This window comes from Eucalyptus grandis, chromosome 7 (assembly GCF_016545825.1).
Source record: "Eucalyptus grandis isolate ANBG69807.140 chromosome 7, ASM1654582v1, whole genome shotgun sequence".
Classification (NCBI taxonomy): Eukaryota; Viridiplantae; Streptophyta; class Magnoliopsida; order Myrtales; family Myrtaceae; genus Eucalyptus; species Eucalyptus grandis.
Window position 1 is genome coordinate 37,993,404 of NC_052618.1, and position 22,706 is coordinate 38,016,109.

The 22,706-nt window shown below is 37.4% G+C and overlaps 2 protein-coding genes across 2 annotated transcripts; both read left to right on the forward strand.

Annotated features, from left to right (window-relative positions):
- The first annotated feature begins 1,270 nt into the window (after positions 1-1,270).
- Positions 1,271-7,122, forward strand: LOC104453466 (glycerol-3-phosphate acyltransferase 9). The gene is made up of 12 exons (XM_039318341.1): positions 1,271-1,664; positions 2,417-2,474; positions 2,619-2,737; positions 3,100-3,199; positions 3,701-3,796; positions 3,904-4,000; positions 4,193-4,280; positions 4,377-4,473; positions 4,709-4,794; positions 5,020-5,139; positions 5,240-5,338; positions 6,845-7,122. The coding sequence occupies exons 1-12, from the start codon at positions 1,462-1,464 to the stop codon at positions 6,888-6,890; spliced, it is 1,209 nt and encodes a 402-aa protein (XP_039174275.1). The 5' UTR covers positions 1,271-1,461; the 3' UTR covers positions 6,891-7,122.
- Positions 7,123-18,236: 11,114 nt separating this feature from the next.
- On the forward strand, positions 18,237-22,435 carry LOC120296123 (lysM domain-containing GPI-anchored protein 2-like). Its single transcript, XM_039317782.1, has 4 exons — positions 18,237-19,131; positions 21,040-21,160; positions 21,283-21,470; positions 22,036-22,435. The coding sequence occupies exons 1-4, from the start codon at positions 18,237-18,239 to the stop codon at positions 22,134-22,136; spliced, it is 1,305 nt and encodes a 434-aa protein (XP_039173716.1). The 3' UTR covers positions 22,137-22,435.
- The last annotated feature ends 271 nt before the right edge of the window (positions 22,436-22,706 follow it).

Consider the following 22,706-nt stretch of genomic DNA (forward strand, 5'->3'; position numbering starts at 1 on the left):
AAGAATAACAATGTCAAATGCAACCAACGAAATGTATACAATGACTAATAGAAGGAAATAATAAAATTAATAAAAAGAAAAAAAATAGAGAAAAAAAAAAAGAACCTATCTTGATAATTTTAATAAGGGTGTGGTCAGGCTCATCTTAGAAGTCCACCAAGACTTCTTTGAACTTGGAATAGTCCAAATAGTTCATTATTCTTCATAGAGAGTGAACAGAAAGTTAAGCTACTCGTTTCGACTTCTCATAGCTAAACTTTAACCAATATATACTAGTTGTTGTGCAGATTGATGGTAGCTCTAACTTTACTTATGGATCTAGATGATTAAGCAAACCGTATGCAATGATTGCACTTGTCATATATCCAATTGTACTACACAATATTTGCATTTCGTTAATGATTTTATAACACATATCGAAGCAATTGACGGAAGTAGAAATAAGTACTTGTTTTGCATTTATAACCTATGTCGTGCATAGTGTTTGTATTTAATGAGATGCATAATTCATTCTTCCAATTATGAAGTTAAAATATATTTGTCAGAAATATACGAAAAAATATAAAAATGATGACTCACAACCTGTATAGCTAGCTAAAAGAAATGTATGAAGCTCATGAAATCGACTTTTTCAGGGGCATAACATGGAGAATTCTATCAAATCGTCCATTAGCTAATTCATTCCAGAAAAGTGCCAAACTTCATATAGAATTCGCTAATCTGGAAGTAAGAGCTCTTTTAGATTAATAATTAGAATATAATACCTATAGCAATCCACATTGTGAAACTAGCTGCTTTAAACGGTAACTCCCTTGAACACGGCAATGAAAAATTCAACATGTTCAACCCCAAAAAAAGAAAAAGCTAAAAAACAAAGCAATATTCGAGGCTGAAAACGGACTCAAACACCACTAGCCTATTGACCTTTGAACGAGCCTTTTGGATTATACTTACAGGGTCTCATAATTCCACCCGAATCCAAATATTGATACTTACAGGGTACTCGAAATTCATGACCTCAACCGCAAGTTGTACATCCAACAATGATTATATGTCATTTAGGTTGTATATTAGATACGTTAGAATTGAAAAATACATTAACTAATCCATCATTTTCAAGTCCACACTGAATTACTCCGGGCCTAGGCCCGAGCCGGTCCGGGCCCAACACATGCCTCGAGGCCCGGCCCGTGCTCGCCCCGCCGGTTATCCACGAATCTTGGACTGCGGCGTCCGACCGTACAGCAGAAGCAGAACAGGGATTCCACACGAGCGCTGAACCTCGCACCGCAGAGGGAGAAAAGTCTGCGTGCTCGTGCAACCTCGCCAATCACCTGTCGTCAAGGCACCTCAGGCCAGAGAGAGAAAGCTGACGTGTCTGCGTGTCTTTACGGTTAGGAGAGAGAGGGAGTGCTCTCCACTGAACAGGAACACGACACATTCAAAAGGCACGTTGGATGAATGGTGGTAGATGCTTGGAGGAGATTGGTTGGTGGAAAAAGCAGCATCATGGGGAGCTGCAGAGGAGAGCCGGAGATGAAGCCTGCGAGCGCCGAACCGGAGGAGGCCGATCGACCCGACACCCGAGACTACCTGCCGCCGCCGCCGCCGCCGCCGCCGGATTCCTCCGCCGGCGATCATCCCTCGCCCAAGCTCCTCCTCCTGTAGTACCCATCTCTCTCTTTCTCTCTCTCTCTGTCCATGGATATATGCTTTTCTTTTTGTTTAGTCGTTAGTTGAACTTTAGAGTTCTTGGGTTTCACCAGTTGAGCCTAGGAGAGTCAAATTTTAAATGTAGTGTCATCTGCCATGCCTGCGAGAGCTCCATATATATTATCTCCCTCTTGGGTTTCTTGGAGATTTTAATAATGAGGTTTTAGCATGTAGCCCCGTTTCTTTAACCCGTTTAAGCTCCGCAAGAACCGGGCATTAATTGTCGAAAACGGAAAGTGGGGTGTCCGATTTGCCGGTCCGGGGTTTTCGTCATTCGCCTTGTCTGTTCTTTGGAGATGGGTCACGTGCTGATCGTCAGAGCGTTAGGTTGGGTTCGAATACCCGCGAGTCGGGCCGAATTGCTAATCGTAAATTAAGAGGATGCACGTGAAAATCTCGGGAGGAGAGCTAAGGATACTGAGAGCTGTTTATAAAATTAGATTGTGACGAATCGGGAAGAATGCATTCAAACAAACGGGTCATATGATAGCCAATCGGCAGCGATGCTATGGCGCCACACCGTTTAATGAACCGGTCTTTGTATTCTTGATCAGAATCTTGTACATGGCTCAGTGATCGATGTAGATGGTCTGCTGCTGTTTGTATTCATAATCTTATGATGTAATGCTCTGTAGCTATCTGTTGCGATTCACAGTAACTCATAAATGGCTGCATGATGTGCTCTTTTCTTTTTCCCCCTCAGGCATGATCTGCTCGACGTTTCTTCTGCCTTGAATGAAGCTGCGGGCGCAATTGTCGACGTAATTAGTTTCTGAATGTTCTCAGCTTCAATAAAGTTTGACATCTGCAAGTACTAAACAAAGAGGCTAGATGTTTAGTCTTCTTGGTCGCCCTTTCGTGTGAAAGCAAACCAGATGATGATAATGTAGCCGTGAATTTTGCAGGACTCATTCACAAGATGTTTCAAGTCAAATACGCCAGAACCTTGGAACTGGAACATCTACTTGTTTCCTCTGTGGTGCTTCGGAGTGTTAGTTCGGTATCTTATATTATTCCCAGCAAGGTTAGTGAAGCTGAAAGATGTTTGGCCTTAACTGCCTTTTCTTTCTGTGGCTAAGGGCACCAATAACCTTCTGAACAATATGAGAAATTCCGTGATCATCGAGTTTGCTTATGGCAAAATGGTTTCAATATTTGGCGAGTACAAAGCTAACCTAGGAAGGATATCTCTAAAAGTTCAGTCCATGCCTTGTTGCAGTACTTGGCCTGTGAAAATCACTTCATACTCACTTGTGGAGATTTTCTTTTCTCAATGTAAAAGTCTCTAGGACATTCTGAAACATTCTTTCTTCCACAGCCCGTTGTATGTGATGTTATGCCGCTTAACAGTTCTTTGTCATCATGGAGTTTCTCACTACTCTGCAGGGTTGTAATACTCGCCATGGGCCATATAATTTTCTTTTCATCCTTCTTCTCTGTGCACTTTTTGCTGCAAAGGCAACAAGTTTTGAGGAGAAAGATACAGGTGCGAGTTTTTTTCTGATGATTTTTTTTTGCGTTTTTATCTAACTTTGCTTTCATCTTTCAAAAATATTTACATAGTTTGAAGATGATGTACGACAAAGGAATCTCTTGAAATTCCCAGTAGCGTGTCTATGAAAGTTCGCCTTCTTGCTTTCTTTTAGGTGATGCTACAGAGGTCCTTAAAGTTGCTTGCCTTTTTCCCATCCTGAACATCTTGTTCCTTCTGAAATCCATTGCCCAAAAAACTCTATGCCAGATGTAGAATTGAAAAAGAAAAGGATGGCTTAAGTTCCAATCTCCCAAGCACAAGTAAATGACTGCAAAATGAGCCAATAGTCATTGTCAATTTTCCGAAGGAGAGTGTTCTATTAGTCTTTAATAAAATTTCTATTGCTGTTCTGACAAATAATATGGTTACGCCCAAATATTATAATAGCCATTGATCACGGGTTTCTTGTTACTAATTCCTGATGCTAGAACATGTTGCCCATGTTATGTTCAGAGGTTTCTAGCAGAGTTACTTTGCTGTTTCTACGTGGCATCATGGACTGGAGTTATCAAGTATCATGGGCCACTGCCGAGCCTGCGCCCTAATCAGGCAAATCTGATTTACCATTTCCATTTTCTTATCTCCTCGATAACATATTTATCGATCCGAGCTAACTTTATATGGGTATTAATGTATTTTGTTTTCTTACTGAACAGGTTTTTGTCGCGAATCACACTTCCATGATTGATTTCATCATCTTAGAACAGGTGACTCCATTTGCTGTTACTATGCAGAAGCATCCGGGATGGGTTGGTGAGTCATTTGCATTGCCTAATGCATCTTCAATTCTTGATTACTCCAGAAGTCGGTACAGTAGCAAATATAGCTGAATCATGTGTACTAGAATCCATTAATTAGGCGTAGTGAATTGAACTCGCAAGACAACCCATTGACATTTTGGTTATGATAAATTCGCCATTCAAATCGTCTCTGTTCTTTATGCAGGTGTTTTGCAAAATTTTATCTTGGAGACAGTTGGGGGTATCTGTTTCAATCGAGGAGAGGTAAAGGATCGAGAAGTCGTGGGTGAAAAGTAGGTTCATTTGCGAAAGGCTGGTCGTTTTTATATGTTCCTATTTGATTTGAATGATATGCATTCTGGAAACACTAAGTCTATTCTGTTTTTCAGGTTGAAGAATCATGTTGAGGGAAGTGATAACAACCCTCTCCTCATATTTCCTGAGGGAACATGTGTAAACAACCAGTACTCCGTCATGTTCAAGAAGGTACATGCTTATATTTTCATCGGTATGGTCATAGGCTAAAATACAACTCTCCATGCATCAATTTTCCCTTTAGGGAGAACTATTTCTTATGGGGGGGGCCACAGATTTTTGTGCATTTGCTCTCTCCTTGGTGATTGTTAAAATTTTCAGCATGACAAGTCAAATGTCTCATTTTTTTCTGTTGAATGATCTATGAACAAGACCCAACTTCAGCAAACTTCTTGATAATCTGCAGGGTGCCTTCGAACTTGACTGTGCCATTTGCCCTGTCGCGATCAAGTACAACAAAATTTTCGTGGATGCTTTTTGGAACAGCAAGAAGTAAGCAAGTGAAACTGACACTACTCATGGTTAAGCAGATATGATGGATGCATATATCGTTCCTTTTTCTTCAATTTGAGAATCCTGAATTATATCAATCTTGTTGCGGTTAATGAAACATCAATAATTGCATTGATGAAGAAAACTCTACAATTAAATCCCTTTTGTTTTGGTATCTTTACAGTTATCAAGCTTTTGGTTTTATGTGTTTGACAATGGATGCAGGCAATCCTTCACGAAGCATCTGGTTCGGCTCATGACGTCTTGGGCTGTTGTGTGTGATGTGTGGTACTTGGAGCCCCAAACTCGGAGACCAGACGAGACACCAATTGAATTCTCTGAGAGGTGATAGCCACATCTCAAAATTCCCTTCCATTCTCAGAACTGACTCTTAAACTCTATATCTTCATGCTCATCTGTTTCTTACATGTCCATTCATTGACAGGGTGAGGGACATAATATGTGCGCGAGCAGGTCTTAAGAAGGTTCCTTGGGATGGATATTTGAAGCACTCCCGGCCCGGCCCCAAGCTTCGAGAGCGAAAGTAAGTCGATCTTGCAGCTCATTTTTTACCCGAATCTCATTTCTACCTAGGGAAAACGAGGGGCTCAGGTGATCTCTATGCTAGAATTAGTTCTTCTGTTCATTTGGAAAAATCCCAATAATTGCCTCTGTAGTGGAACTGATTCTCCAAGTTCCCTCCACAAAGGGTTTGTTTCAAATGGTCCTGAAGTTGGCAACATTGATTCAAATGACTCCCCCAGCTGATAGGTAGCCAAAATGTTCGGCCGGATGGACAACATGGGCAAATCGCAGGACCAATTTTGTGCTCGATACGGGGCCATTTTCATCCCAAAAGCCTAAAATCGCCTTAGAAAATCAATTAATCACCTAAAGAGAAAAGAACAAAAATACAAAAAGCTCTTCTGACTTTATTCCAAATCTCAAAGAGTCAATTTCACTCACTCCTCCCAGCATACAGAGAACCCTCCATCGAACGAGAAGGACTCCCATCATTCCCACCTCTGTTACTGCTCTGTTTCGTCCACAGCAAGATTCCTGAACATGATGGCAATGCCAGGAGAAGAAACCTGGTGCTTGTTTTTCATCGTTTTGACTAAAGAAGACATTCTCTTCCTCATCAGGTTCTTCTCTGGCCCATCCATCTCTGACCAAAGAACTCCAAGATCGCCCACTTGGAAGATAAAACACTCCATACCAACAATTCCTAATCTTGTCCCCAGAAATGTTGCTGACCCGATTCAACACGTCCCAAAAGAAGTCAACCCTAGTGGCACCAACTGCCATCCGCTCATTTGCTCTTAACTTCCACGCTGGTTTCTCTTCAGGACCAAGCTTGTCTCTCCATCAACCATCACTCACAACAAGTTTAGTTAGCACTCTGCACTTCATACTTTGCTTCAATAAGTTGCACCTTCATATTCTTTATCTGGACGAATGAATTAAGATTATGGACATAGGAGATTAGTGTTTTAATTGGGAAGCTCGGGCGTTTTTGAGCAAATTACAGCGCGCACTCTGCACTTTGCTCGTCTCTGCACTTCACACTTTGCTTCAATAAGTTGCACTTTCATATTATTTATCTGGACGAACGAATTAAGATAATGGACATAGGAGATTAGTGTTTTAATTGGGAAGCTCGGGCCTTTTTGAGCAAATTACAGCGCATGTGAGTGGCACGTGTAGTTTCAGAGATTTTGGTACGAAGATGCCTTTTTATCAGGCGCAAATGAGCGGGGTTCATTTGAATCAATGCTGAAACTTCAGCGGTATTGTGAAACGAACCTCATTTTAGGTGAAATTTGAGAAATCAAGCCCATTTCAAGAAGATTTTTTTGGGATTTCCCCCTTACTATTTTGCTGTTAGAGAAATTCTAATGTTCCCAGCAACATTGGCCTCTTGATGATGAATGTGATCCACTGCCCCTGTTGCTTCATCTTCTTTGTCAACTTTGATACAACAGCAACCTCTTTCATGCTCTGTAGTCTTCTGATTTTGTCTTGTTTATGATTTCTTTCATTATGGCAGGCAACAAAGTTATGCTGAGTCCATCTTGCAGCTGCTGGAGAAGTGAACCAACATCTCTCTCTCTCTCTCTCTCTTTTTTTGTACTCATGTTGCAATAATTGAGACTCAAGTGGAGGAATCATATTGTGCAAAAAGAAAACAGAAAAAGAAGAAGCAGAAGTCATAAAATCATATCTCGTTGATAAAATCAAATCAAAACAGCATCTTTATATTCCCATCAAAATTACAAATGTTATTGAAATTTATAAAATTATGAAAAAATAATATTTTATTCCATACTTCAATATGAGCCAAGTCAAAGGTTTTTATTTTTTATTTTTGCATAGAAAAAAGTCAATCCGTGTGCATTGGAAAATTCAGTTAAAAGAAGAAGTAAAAGTTGTTTCAAATTTATGTGCTTGTTCCTTTTTTTTTTTGGTATTTTTGGGAGGTTGTTTAAGGCAGACTTTTTTAATTCAATTATATGTCGAGCTTGTTCTTGTTGTTGTACTTGTTCTTGGTTTTTTTTTTTTTCAAGTGGCTTAATTTCACGATCGGCCCTGAACACAAAGCTTATTTTTGCTTAGATCGAAAAGCCTGGGAATCTAGATTTTTTAGCAGAGTCATGGTTGAGGAATTATGTTGGGTTTTAAGAGACACATAAGCAAACCTCTTACCTATTCGGTTGATAGTGTATTCTTCGTGGCTGATTCTCCTAAAGAAACGACTATTGACGCTTGGATTGAATCACATGAACCTCTGATGTGCTATAATGTTTCTTGGTAAGTTGTTCTAATTTTGTCCTCTTGCATTTCATATTTTATTCACAAAATTCATTAGTTTTCGCCTTATTTCACACAAAATAATATCATGACATGGACTAGGGTTTCTACAGTTGATTTGGAACCTATGCTTGTCCGATCACTATTTCAAAGTTTTATTGCTGCATTATGTCTAAAACGAAAACTGATTTTGAAAAGTTAAACAGAAGGAACAACTTTGGGTTGTGTGTGTATAAAGATGAGTGCCTTGTTATGATCCGAGATATGGCCACGGGGTTGTACCCCAGAGCGATGAACGAGGCCGATAACAATGGGTTGGCCGGGAAGGCGAGGTGCACATTTAATTGGGATATCTCGGAAGGTGTTGAAATTCATGGAAGCAGTTGCAGAACAAAGGGTAGAAAGCAGCGAACGGTGCCAATGGCAGACTTTTCAAATAATGACTAAATACAATTGCGGGCCGCCATGACAAAGCCAGGAAGATGACTAAGGGAGATTGAGATTTTTCAGTGGGATTGACTTGAAAGTTTGATCAACATTTGCTATTAAGAAGTGCATCAAGTCATATTAACTTAATTAATCAAGTCAAAATTTGTTAAATATATTAGGGTTAATATAATGAAAAACTATAAATTGGTACACCTGTGATAAATTTAACACAAACTAGTTTTTTGATTACCAAAAACTCTAAATTGGTACATTTTTGACAAATTTACTTTAAACTAATACACTTGTAACAAATTTATCCTCTATTAGTTTCCGTTAAATTTTACTATCAAATTACTATATTGAATGATACGTGATAGTTAACTAATATACTAATTTAGGATTTTACTATTTGCTTCTGTGTTATTAATCAATTTAACATATGGTATATATGTCATAAATATACTAGTTTGAAGTTTATGGCGATCAAACAAATTAGTTTGGGGTAGATTGGTCACAAATGTACCAGTTTTGGGATTTTTTGTAATTACTCAGAGTGAATTTATTATAGGTGTACCGATCTAGGATTTTTCGTGCTAAAAAAAAATTAGTTTGGGAGAAATTTGTTACAGGTGTAACGGTTTAAGGGTTTTCAAGATATTAATCCATATATTAACTAAGATCACTGTAAGAGTGAAAATTAAAATGTTCTAACTTCATGTTTCACTTGATTTGCATTCACGAAGGAATGAAAACATCATTCTTAATTATCAAGTGAAACAAAAAATAAAATAAAATAAGGAGCATTATTGAAAATATAGTTTTTTTAGTTAGTACAATCTTTTTGATTTTTTTAGGGAGTATATTAGAAGTCTTAAAACTTATCACAAAAAAGTATAATTAAGTCTTAAAACAAGTTAAATTAGTGCAATATAATATTTTTATAAACTCCATCCAATTTAATTAACGAAAAATGCCAATGTGGGTTTTATTATTGTTTTTTCCTCTCTTACATGGTGATGATGTGGCTAAAACATGAGGTGTTAGACTTTTTTTTTTTTTTTTTTCGTCTGGTCTATCCTATATCTATTTTACAATCTTGTCTGTGCTATATGTTGTACACAAGTTCAGAAACCTACTCCCTCATTCACACGTCTCCACTCCCAACACTTCAAGAAGGTGGGGAATCAAACTATTCACCTTCTCCATTCTCAAGTGGGAAAGTTGGCCATTGGGGTAACCCCAGTGTTTGAGGCTTATGTAGATCAACACGGACATACGACATGACACGATATCCCAACACATCATTCCAAAAAAAAGAAAAGAGAATTCTAACATGTTTCGACACGTTATATATTAAATGAATATTTTTATTATTAATTAATTTGATTCGAATTCATATTAAATAAATAATAAAAAAGAGCATACAATGAACTTATACTAATAATATTAATAAATCTATTCATAGGAAATTTGAAAGACATATTCATAGTTAATGCTTATTTATGTTTGGGGACATATTTCTAACTCTAACAAAAATTATCGATGAAACTGATGACTAACAAAAAATTAGAATTAACTTATTTAAATAAATCTATAATCTTTTACAAGTACCAAAATTTATTATTATTCAACATTCAACACTTTTACACTTTTATTTTCCAAAATCACTTTTTAGCTTTTCTTATTTATTTTTCTGATAAAAAAACACCCCCTTGTCTACCTCAAGCCTCACTCCCACATTTATTTCACTATCTTTCCATCGTTTCTTCCCCCAACTTTATAGCTTCCCTTATTTATTTTTCTGATAAAAATAAAGGATAAGTGTTCCGGTAGTTTGCTGGTTCCTCTGTCATTTAAAATGCATTTCGGTCTAAAACTTTTAAAGTGCATTTAAGTCCTAAAACTTGTCAAATTAGTTTCAACGAGTTCTAAGATCGACGCCGTTAGCCTTTTCCGTTAAAAAGCTGACGTGGCATTTTTTAAATAATTTTTATTTTCCACGTGAATTTTTTAATTATTTTTTAATTATTTAAAAATAGATTTAAAACTAAAAAAATCAAATTTATTCATTTTATCTTATTTTCACCAATTTTTTAAAAAAGTTAAAATATTTATTAAAACATTTTAATTAAAAATAATTTGTTTAGTTAAAATATTTATAAAAAAACATATTTAAAAAGTTAAAATTATTTTTTAATTTGTTTTTAAAATTTTAAAAATAAAATTTTAAACTTTTCTTTTTAGTTTTTGTTGAAAATAAGATAAGAATAAATTTAATTTTTAGTTTTTAAATCTAATTTTTTTTAAATGGATAAAAATTAATTAAAAAATAAACCTGAAAATAAAAAAATATTTAAAATGCCACGTCAGCATTTTTAACGGAAAAGTGCTAACGGCGTCAATCTTAGGACTCATTTGAAATAATTTGACAAGTTTTAAGACTTAAATGCACTTTTTGCAAGTTTTTGTGATCGAAAATGCATTTTCAGACAAATTAGACTTCCAACACTTATCCCAAAAATAAAGTCCTTGGGGTCCATGCCAACCCCACCCACTTCACTTTCCTGCCCTCCAACAAACTTATTTCACTCCTCTTTCCCTTGTTTCCTGCCCCCAACCCTCACCCCCACAATTATTTCACTCTATTTCCATCGTTTCTTCCCCCCACTTTGAAGGATCTTCTATTCATTTTGTAGTATTGTCATTACTATCATCTAATTCAGCTGAGAAGTCCACATCTCCAAAAAGAGGCAAATCGATGTCTCCAAATTGTTTTGCAAAGAATCCTGTGGTCATGTCTTTTCCAGTGATCACAATGAGTTCATTGTACATCTCAATTTTCTTATTCAAGTACTTCTCATGGGTAGAATGCGCCTATGAAAAAAAAAAAACACAAGGATATAAATAGGTAGATTTGCCACTTATGGTTACAGTAATTCTTACAATATGCTCATCATCTATCTATGTCTTTGTTTTTATTTTTATTTTTATTTTTATTTTATGTAAAGAGCATATGATGCATAGGAAAACAAAATTATTGCAGCCTCCAATTCCTACATATCTCAGCATGCTGCATGCATAATAAATCTCTAGAATCAATGAATGTCTAGTAGCCTGAATATAACAAATTGTAGCATACCAAGGTACATAAACTTGCAATTTTTGGATAACAAATGCTAGATATTGAAATTTGAAAAACACTTTACTGTTATTTCTTCATCATAAACTTCCTTCCAAATAACGTGATCATCTTCAAGTTATGGTCTCACTAAAATCTATTCTTAACTCACAATTTTTAGATGTTAGCCCAATTGTTTTTAATAGTTCCAAGATGATTGTCTACATGGTCAGGCTTACATTTTGTCCCAAATTTCTCATTTATAGCTTGAGTAACTATAACAAAGGAAGATGGTTTAAAGGTGGCTGAAGGTTTGTTTCTTTTAAAAGTCTCGTCAGCTAATATCTCAAAAAACATACGCTCCATAGATCTTGACCATCTGAAATGCTTGGTCTTCCATTCTCTAGTTTTGCCCATCGCTATATTATTGGACATATCCGCACAAGAAATTGTGACAAACAAAGAATAACACAAAAACAAATGTCATTTGACTACTGAGACAAGGGCAAATCACAATGATATAAAGTAGTAAGTCAAGTTCACATTTACAATAACTTCAACCACAAAGTACTCATGTGACATAAAAAAATCAGACAACTTTTAAGAAGATACGAATGCTAAACATTCATTTATGCCTACTATAATAATCTCACATTAAACGTGTGATACTATCTTTTTTTACTGCCCACTCTCTATTTTTCTGCCTCTTCTCTCTTTGTGCTTGTTGATGTCTTCTTTCCTAACTTTGAGATTCGATCTCTGCATTTAGTTCTTGCATAAAGAGATCATAAGGGTCAACTCCCATAATGGAGTTATGTAAAATACAACATGCTAAGACCACATCAGCTTGAGTCTCAAATGACCAAACGGGTTCGGCATCCAATATACGAAAACGCATTTTTAGGACCTCGAGTGCCTTTTCTACTGCAAACAGTAAAGATGAATGGTAATGATTGAACAACTCTTTCTTGTTCTCAGGTGAGCAATCACTAAACTCCCTCCTATGATATCGAACTCCACGATATGGAGAAATTATTCATGGTTGGATGCCGTATTCGGCATCAACAAGATAGTATCTACCTAACAATTTTATGCAAAGTTTCAACATGTTTCAGGAAAATACAGTATAAATTTTATAGAAAATATGGAATAGTCTATAGCTTCAGGAATTTTCATTCCTCGAGGCCTTGAAAGTGCATATGTAAAAATATGAGTCATGTGCTATGCCTTCCTAACCAGCCAACACATAAACGGATTTTAAATGAAAAGTATTAGTTGCAAGAACATTTTGCGTTGTTTTCTTTTTTCAACCATGAAATTTTCCTCGAATTTCTAGGGAAACCGATGCGCGGACATGAGTACCATCAATAGCTCCAATACAATCCTAATGTACTCAACAAATAAGTAAATATAACAACATACCATCAAAAAGAAGTTTGTGACATTTGTCATACTACATACCTTAAAGTATCGATAAAATCTTCTACTCTTGGATATTTTTGGGGCTGTAGTACCATCCGATGGTTTTATAACATGCTTATATAATTTTAGAATTATTTGTAAGACAATTATAAAGTATCGATGAATGGTCTCAATAGACCTATTGAATCTTGACCCTATCACTCTCAACCTCACATTATGCCCTAAAATATGGCAAAAAAACTAGCAATTGTTATTTGATTGACACATTTATTGTTTTGTGCAACAAATTATTTGACCCAAGAACTCTACACAATCCAAAGAAAACTTGTGGTCTTATATGTATTTGATTGACACAATTAGTATCTCCTGAATGTAAAAAGCAATTGATGATTAACTCTCTCTCAAAATCTCTTTTCTCTCATGGCACTCTAGGTATTTGACTACTTAAAGCTTCATCCTCCATTACTAACATACTAACTGCCATTATTGATGCAGCTACACCCATTATTGCTCCATTAACTTCAATATTTTCCATCTAGAAGCAATAACAAAAATTTTCATTGAGGCAGTCAAGATAGATGTTTTATCTCAAAGATAAACCCAAAAGCAAACATTAAAAAAAAAAAAAAAAAACAAAGAAATCACCAAAAGGATCAGGAAGGTTAGTGCAACAACATCACATGTGCATGATGATGGATTATAGACAACAATGCTTATGAATGATTTCGACGAGGTATTGCAATAAAATATAATTAATGATTTTCTTTATTTCTTGACATTTTAACAAACAAAAGAAAAATAAACAACCTCGCAAAAGAGAATCAACCCTAAGGAAGGTAAAACAAAATCACAATTTCAACAAGAGCCGAATCAACTCTCAAATGAACATGTAAACCAATTACTTTGCCTGATTAGGGCATGATATGTTACCCATAAAAGCACATATCTCAAGAATAGAATAAAATTGGCTCATCAAACCAAGAAACACCAACTGAGTTAACTCATCTCAATAGAATACCTTTGATATGTGTTTTCATAAAAGAACATCACCATAAATTTCGAGCAAATCAATGACAAACCGAGCAAAAAAGTCAAGCGGTTAGATAGATTCCTTTATATCCCTCACGGTAGGGCAAAATCTCCAATTGACCTTGTGATATATGGAATCTCTAGGATTTGATTTCCAAAATTTTGCTTGAAGAAGATGAATAGAAACGAGAATCAAATGACTATAACATAGAGAATCAACATCAACTCAACGATGTAAAACATTGATAAAATTTTTCGAGATTTTTCTCAAATCGGAGAGGAGAGAGAGCTTGGAATTGTGTTGAGCATCATTGAAGAAGAGCCAGACCTTCAAGGATGAAGAAGAAGATCTGGACCTTCAATGGCAAAGAAGATGAGTGTTAGTGAAGAAGAGCTGAAGAAGAAAGGCGAGTGAAAGAGTGAAGGGACAGCGAGTGACGTACCTCAGAAAAAGCGAAAGAACTTGGAATTGTGTTGAGCATCGTTGAAGAAGAGCCCGACCTTCAAGGACGAAGGAGAAGATCTGGACCTCTAATGGCAAAGAAGATGAGCGTTAGTGAAGAAGAGCTGAAGAAGAAGGGCAAGCGAAAGAGCGAAGGGAGAGCAAGCAGTGTACCTCAGAAAAAAAGCGAGAGAGTTTGGAGAGGAAAAATGAAAGGTCATAGAGAAAAAGATGAAAATGGAAAGTGTTTTCACCTTCTCATGCGAAGGAATTCACTTTTCAAAAATAATATATAATATTTGTGTTTTCCGTTGGACAAATCTTTTTTGGAGTACCAAATGGCTGAAAATTTATAAAACACTTCCTAGTAAAATACTTTTAGTGAAACAAACATGCCCTAAGTTATCGTCTTGACAACAAAGTTGATCTCAAAAGATGCATGTTGCTTAGCTCCAATTCCTCCGATTCTCACTTTTCACTTTGCATTTCGAGAAGCCAACATTGCCACTAGATTCGACACCCTCAGATGAGCCAGATTTAGAAGACTATCTTACAAATTGCCCCATCATGGATCAATAGGCTTGATGCCCCGCGGTGTCATTGGAGAAATAAGTTTTTGTGACACCGAATGATATTAATTCAAATTCTAGTTGACTTTTTCAATGTCACCTTGAGTTTGAGGGAGGATGTTAGAGATAATTAGGATATTTTCCAATATTAGGAATAATTAGATATTTCTATTGATTTTTTGTATCTCTTGAGATTGCACAAATATCTCATTTCATTGTATATATCTTGATTGTTATACGTTACCTTTGATAGTTTCTCATAAAACCCACAAATAAGCTAATGCACTTTATTATGATATATCGAATTATACATATAATTTCCCAATTCTCTTTTCTATTTAATATTTAATTGTCTCGATTAGGAAAATGACAACATAGACAATGAGGAATTCTTGATAGAGAATTTAATAGTTCAAATGATGTTTGCGGGCATATTTGCCAGGTTTTGAGTCTATTTTGAAAATGTTAGTTTTGATTTTCAAGTTACTCTTGAGACCTCAACATTAGTATGTGAATTAGGGATGAACGGATCTATGTAATGAGAATGAACATATAATATCTATAAAAAAAATTTGTGCCGTATTCTTAAAGATTGTTCAACAATGGCAACAATTATATTGCAAGTCTATTAACATCTAAATTTTCACTCAACAATCTTTTCATTCATCTTATGAAAAACAACCAAGACTGAACACATCTATTAATAGAAGTTGATCCCTAAGTAAAGAATATTGATATTGCATAGCTTAGCATTTTACTAAAAGCATTTAGTTTTAGGATTAACATAAAGCTTTCGAAGTCATGGAACTAGAAGTTGCTTTAGGCTTGACATGAACAAGACATGCTTGCAAATTCCTTAATAGTTTACCGTGGCAAATATTTGCCTTTGAAGGATGTGTTCAACTTAGGAAAAATGTCAAAAAGACCCCAAATCATACCTAACTTTTTTCTATGATATTAAACACCCCAAATTATGCCCACTATAATATATTTACCCATAAAATTTCTCTTATTATAATATAAAAAATCATCAAATTGTACCTGTGTGATATATTTACTTTGTATTAATGTTTTGTTAGATGATTTTTCAATTAACATCTTTTTAATTTCACTTAAGTTGCATGGACGTCATGTTAACAATGTTTGCTTTCTAGTATTCATGTAGGTAGATTTTTAATAGTTCTCATTGACAGAGTTTTGATTGAGGGTAAATATGTCAAGCATGAATAAGTTTGTGATTATTGGTATCATTAAAAAAGTTTAGGATAAATATATCATGATAGAGATACTTTGAGATTTTTGGTAGCTTTTACTTTTTTTTTTTCTTTTAACTAAAATGAGTTTGGACTACTAATTTTATCCTTTCAATCAAACGGTGCTAATGATGTGCGCTTTAACATTTTGAGCATAAGGTCCTTTAACATTTTGAGCATCTTGTCAGCCATCGCACGAGTGCTTAATGGTCTCATTGAGTACTCTTGTCATGGTGGGGTTTAATTAAGACAGATAGAATCATACACTTTTAGTGGTAGGATGTGATAATAACTAGGCCATTTGCCCACTGAGGGCCACGTTCGCCAAAGTGAGTGTGCTCAAGCCCTCACTAGACTTGACATGATTGCGATATCCACGCTAGCTCCAGGATGCGAAACCCTTGCTTGGCTATGGCAAGGGTTGTGACTTCTCGCCTAGTGGCCGGTGAGGGTGTCGTGTCCTTTACCCAATGTTGGTGACCCTTGCCGTCTCTCCTTACTAGACTTGACATGATTGCGATATCCACGCTAGCTCCAGGATGCAAAACCCTTGCTTGGCTATGGCAAGGGTTGTGACTTCTCGCCTAGTGGCCGGTGAGGGTGTCGTGTCCTTTACCCAATGTCGGTGACCCTTGCCGTCTCTCCTTCCATCCCCCAAAAAAAAAGTAAAGAAAAGGAAAAAAGAATAAGAAAAAACCATATAAATAAAAAATCATTAAAATGTTATAAAAAGTGTTATGCCAGCTTTGGTCGGTTGTGCCCATAAGACGGTCAATGTCCACGTCAATAATTTTTGGCTAAAATTGATTGAATAAACTCAATTGACATAATTAAAAGGTTTAAATTTTAATTATTATAAATATAATAAATTTATAACTTTTTTGATAATATTTCCTAATAAGATGGTATAAGGTCCAAAAGGGGGGCTGCGAGAGATGATGATAAGTCCTAAAGTCAAAGATACTAATAATGAGACGTGACCCGATCAAACCGGCAAATCTAGTCGGTCAAAGTTTGAAAATTAGGGGAAAATGAAAAACAAAAAGCCGAAGAGAGAGAGAGACACAGGGACACAGTTTTTCCAAAGTAAGACAAGGGTATAGGTACGCTTTGGCGACTGTTAGAACGAGGAAGGATGATGCTTGGCAGGATTTGGACATTTCATTGCTCTCTCGTTTGCCAAAAAAAGCCATAAATAATGCACAATTACCTGGTGATCTTTCAGCATGAGAATCAAATTTTGTAAGATTCTGACTTCATTTATCACGAATACATTTAAATTATTGAATAAATTCATTAAGAAACTCAGCTTTTTATCGATGACTGATGCCCTCTCCTATATTTGAATTCTCGATTTTCAATCAGCAATTGTAATTAATTCTTTTATCATTAATCAACCTAAGTATGCCAATAAGTATGCTGACATGGGTTTTCGGTATTAACAAATGAGGATTAAGTGCACGTTCTCTAAGTTTTGTTGTTGATAGAATTTGTTCCTAACTTTTTTTATTACATGATAGGCCCTTTATCTTTCTTGATTATGCAATCAAGTCTATTTCTTACTAGCACAATTAAATTAATGACATGACATCACTGACACGTGAGTGTTAACACAAAATAATGATGTGGCTTGATGTCAATAGATCATAATAAGATAAAAAAATGAAGAGAGAAATAGAAGGGTTAGATATAATGGTTAGACCACTTGACATCGATGAAGTTCGCGCAAGGGAACCCTTTGGCATCGGGCCTGCCCAAAACCTCTCCCCCTGAAATGGTCCAGCGACTCTCTCAATCACGACGAGGGCTCGTAGCTATGGACTTCTTCATTAAACAAAAGTTGACCTTGAGAGCTCTCTGTTTTTTTTTTTTTTTTTAATCTCAATGGAAGGAAGTGACATCTACATCGTCTCACACATAAAACTTTCGAACCGATATCCATATAAAAAAAACTTTAAACTAGTAGACATACGACAAATTCATTATAAATTACTGTTTTGATTATGAAAAACCCTATACTGCACATCAGTGAAGAATTTACTTTAAATTAATTTTTGGACCAACAAAAAACCCTGAACTTGTATATTTATGATAAAATCGCCATTCGTTGGTTTTGTTAAATTGAATTAATACCATGAAAAATTATAAACCGACGAACGAAGGATAAAATTTCAAACCAGTATACTTATCAACTTTCATGTCATCTAATCCAGAAGTTTGAAGGTAAAATTTAACTAAAATTAATAGAAAATAAATTTATTATAGTTGTACTAATTTGGAATTTTGATAATTTGGATAGGTGTATCGATTGAAGATTTTTCATAGTACTAGTCTTATAAAAAAACATAGAAATTTTCCTAGGGGAAAGCATGGGGGGAGATTCACGTGCGTTGTCTTCTTCCCATAAGCCTTTCGATAAAATTTTAAAGGTTGGAATTTTCCCGAAACCGCGTCGGAGACTCGAAAGGACAAAGCGGGCCCGAGTCGACTCAATCTCTCTACGAAACTTTCGAAATTTGTCTCCACTTCACTCTCAACCACCGCCACCGCCACCGCCGCCGCCGCCGCCGCCGCCGCCGCCGCTGCAATGGGCTCCTCGGAGGCGGCGCTCCTCCGCTCCCTCCCCTCCTCCTCCTCGCCTCCCTCTCGCTTCTCTGCTCCCTCCCTCCACCGCCTTGGGCTTCAACTGCTCCAACTCCTCCGCCGCCGCCGCCACGTGCCAGTCCCTCGCCGGGTACGTCTCCCCGAACGCCACCACCCTCGCCGCCGTCCAAGCCCTCTTCGGCGTCAAGCACCTCCGCTCCATCCTCGGCGCCAACAGCCTCCCCCTCTCCACCCCCGCCAGCTTCAACGTCAGCGCCAACCAGACCGTCGTCGTCCCCTTCAACTGCTCCTGCTCCAACGCCACCGGCGTCTCCAACCGGCGCCCCGTCTACACCGTCCGGAGCGGCGACGGGCTGTACCACATTGCCCGCGAGGTCTTCTCCGGCCTGGTTGTCTACCAGGACATTCAGCAAGTGAATAGGATCGCCAATGAGAGCTTTATTGAGATTGGTCAGAAGCTGTGGGTCCCCTTGCCCTGCAGCTGCAACGACGTGGACGGCGAGGAGGTGGTCCACTACGCGCACGTCGTGGCCGCCGGGAGCTCCGTGGCGGCGATAGCGGCGCAGTTCAACGTGTCTCAGAGCACGCTGATGGACATCAACGGGATTGCCGACGTTGCGAGCCTTCAGGCCGGGCAGGTTCTTGATGTTCCTCGCAAAGGTTCTTGCCTTTTTTTTCCCATTTACATAGTCATTTTTTCATTTTTTATTGCCTCGGTTTTGAACCCTTCTTTTTGGGTCTAGAGAGTGAAGACTTTATGGGACTTTTTCGAATTGGCTCTTCGTTTTTGTTGCTGGGTTTTAGCTTTCTGTCGTGATGTGGTGAAGGAGAGAGAGTGTGCCGTGGGTGGGATCCACTTTGCATTATCAAGGAAGGAAAGCAGTGGGGCTGTTCTTCGTGATGTCCGTCTAAAATGGATGGACTTTGAATGGTTCAGATTGTATGTGGTTGGATGTTGCATGCGCCTGGTGCGTCTATAGAGGAGCTTCTCCTTATGCGATGCACTGTTCAATGGGATATTCCTCAGAATCTTAGCTGGATAAACTGTGGTCAGACATGAAGTGCCAGTTTAGATTTGGGTTGGTGGTTTTTCTTCTTCTTTTTTTTTTTTTTTTTTTTTTTTTGGGGGGGGTGGGGGAGGGAAGGAATGATTTGGGATGAAATGTTTCTAAAAGAGGTATGCATCAGCAGTGACCGTAGTCAACATACGGGGTACGAGAAAATTGGATAGGATTTGGTGTGTGTGTTTTTCTGCTTGTGCTTTTGCTTTACGGGTATTGATCTTGTGTGAAAAATCTCTGCCAGAACTAGCTTGTATTTGAGTGAAGTAAGATGAGTGAGTTTGGCTCGATTGGATGTATCTTTGAGTTTTTGGATCGATTCTCTCGATGATTGTGTTTGAATGATTAGATTTATTGATAGAATTATAGGGTAAGACCAGGACATGATGGCGGGGCCTTGCAGGGCCTCCCCACCATGTGATCTGCGCGAATAATGTCGGCTAGTAGTGAGCTGCAAATTATTCAGCTGGTCCCTACTCAAATTCTGATCTGACCTCCAGGGGGGCTTCTCCAGAAATTATGATAGAACTATATGATATCCTATATAAATTTAAAATTGTTGTAACTTGTATCTCCGCGATTTTAATAGTTGTATTTGGTCATTGTCTCTTTTGATGTCATCGAAATTAAGGATGTGATATCTGGTTCACATCTTTGTGTGTTTTTTATAAGAAGGATAAAATGACATCATATCCTGGTGAAGGCCTTTTTTTTTTTAGGGGGGTGGGGGGAGAGGGGTGGGGTTCCTTATTTTCCTATTCCTTGGATTGCTTCTCCTTTAGGAAGAGATTTTAAGGAACTTGGCTGAAATTTGGCTATTGCTTCTAAGCATGGAAGTTTAGTGGAGGAAGACAGAGAGGAGAGAGGAAACTGGGACTTTCTAAAGAGGCCCCATTATTTGCTTATGCCAATTCTATCAAGTCTTTAACATTGAAGATCTAGTTTAACTCAGAATTCAAGTGTGATGCCTGAATGTGCAAAAGTGGTTCTCCCCATGATGCAGTTCTCTGCCAAGAACAGTTCTGTTGACTTGTTTCCATTCAACAGATCGGCTCTATGATTTGATCTTGAGGAGATTAATGGCTTAACAATGGAAGCAATTGGCTTAAGCTTTCTTCGATGATTGATAATCGACACAGAGAGTATGACAATCTAATGTCCCCCTTATTTGCCACATTATGCTTTTTGGTTAGACTCTGCATGAAGGTACTTGTTCTAAGTAACATTAGCATAGTTTATGAATTGGCAATTCTGATCGATACTATTAAGCTTCATGACCCACCACCATTATGATTTAAGATTTAATTGCCAGACGCTGTGTAGATAGTTCTTGACCTGCCAACATTATGTTTTGAGATTCAATTGCCAGATGTCATATAGATAGTTTGTGATGCTTCCTGCCTGTGCTTTTCCATTGTTTCAACACTAGTGAGTTTGATTTTTTCTGGTAATCTCGTACTCCAATCTTTAACAGCAATACTGATGAATTCTCTGATTCTGTATGCAGCTTGTTCATCTGCAATAAGGAATGACTCGCTGGACTCCTATTTACACGTTGCTAATGGAACTTATGTCTTCACCGCTAACGATTGTGTGATGTGCACCTGTGACGCAGCAAATAACTGGACGTCAGTATTACCATTCTAGAATTTCTTTAGATCACGTCCTCCTTTTGGACAATCTTCTATTAATTCTTCTCTTTCCAAACAATCTCTCAGAATTTATGATTCATTTCCCTATACATGAACAGATTACGTTGCCAGCCATCCCAGCTTAAGCCATCTAATCAGTCGGCTTGCCCCTCAATGCAATGTGAGGGTTCAAATTTACTCCTGGGCAACTCAACTTCGACATCTTGTAACCACACGTCCTGTGCCTATGCTGGTTATATGAACCAGACTATTCTAACAGTGCTTGTCAACGATAACACTTGTCCAGGTACACACTCGAAATTCATGATGACTATGAAGTAATGAACCTGATGAAGAGATCACTTCACCTACCCCATAGTATGCATTTGTTTCGAATAGCTCACTAAAAGCTTTATAACACTTTAATATACCTGTTATTCTTAATTTGATCCTTGATTTTTCCTATAAGTTTTTACTATAAAAGCTGGAAAAAATTAATATTTCGACAAAAATACTGGACTGTACTTTTTCCCAAGTTGATGTAAAAGTCCTCTGTCTAGAGCTTTGTTTGCATTGTTTTGGATATGCACCATGGCCACAAGTTTTTTCTGTTGCAATGCACTGCATGTCTTTAGATTTGCCAAAATATAAAATATAATTGCACACATGAGCTAAAAATGATAGAACTTGCTGCTGGAATCAATTGTTATATAGAATTGTTGATTATCCCTATGGCCGACTGTTAGCAATGAGGTCGAACTGTCTACTCTTTATACTTTCTTCGTCTGTAAATTACTGGAACATCTGTCATTGTGATTTGTAGTCCACTACCTATACTTCCCTAATATTTTGGGGGCTTGTTTTGTAAACAGTTTCAAATAGCTTCGCCATGAAGGACAGTTTCCGGGCATTTAGCTGGAACTTCTTCCTGATTTTGATCTTGCCCCTGCTCTCTTTCCATCATATTCAGTGATGACATTTGTATCAAAGACTGTCACTCTCGATGCTTACTTCTATGTCTGTCACCTTCAATACACGCCGGTACGTCTGTAAGTGTTGCGCATGTCACAGAGATGTGAGGTGCCTGTTTTATCCTTTGGCGCTTCTGTACCATAGAATTGTAGCTTCCCTTGTTCCAATGGAAAAATTCGATTCTTCTTTTTGGGGGTTCCATTCTTAGATGGCTAGAATGTTTGCTAGTTTAGATGGCCTGGAGTTGTGCAATGTTGAAACTCTATTGCACCTTCAAGAATTTGATGTTGTTGTTGCCAATGTGTCCAGACTTGTGATTTTTTTTCTCTTTTCATTTTCTGCAATGGCAACGTAAGCGATTTTCCTGTTCAATTTGAATCCCCGTTCCAATTGTCCTCTGCGATGACTGAAGCACGTCTAACTAGGTTCTAGTGAGTACTTGATTTCTTCCTGTAGCTCATACGAGAAGTGCTTGACTATTTCAATTTCTCCTCTCCTCTCCATCATATGTCTACACCTTTAATTCATGTTACTGTCATGGAAGGATCGTACAAAAAGTGATGGAAACTTG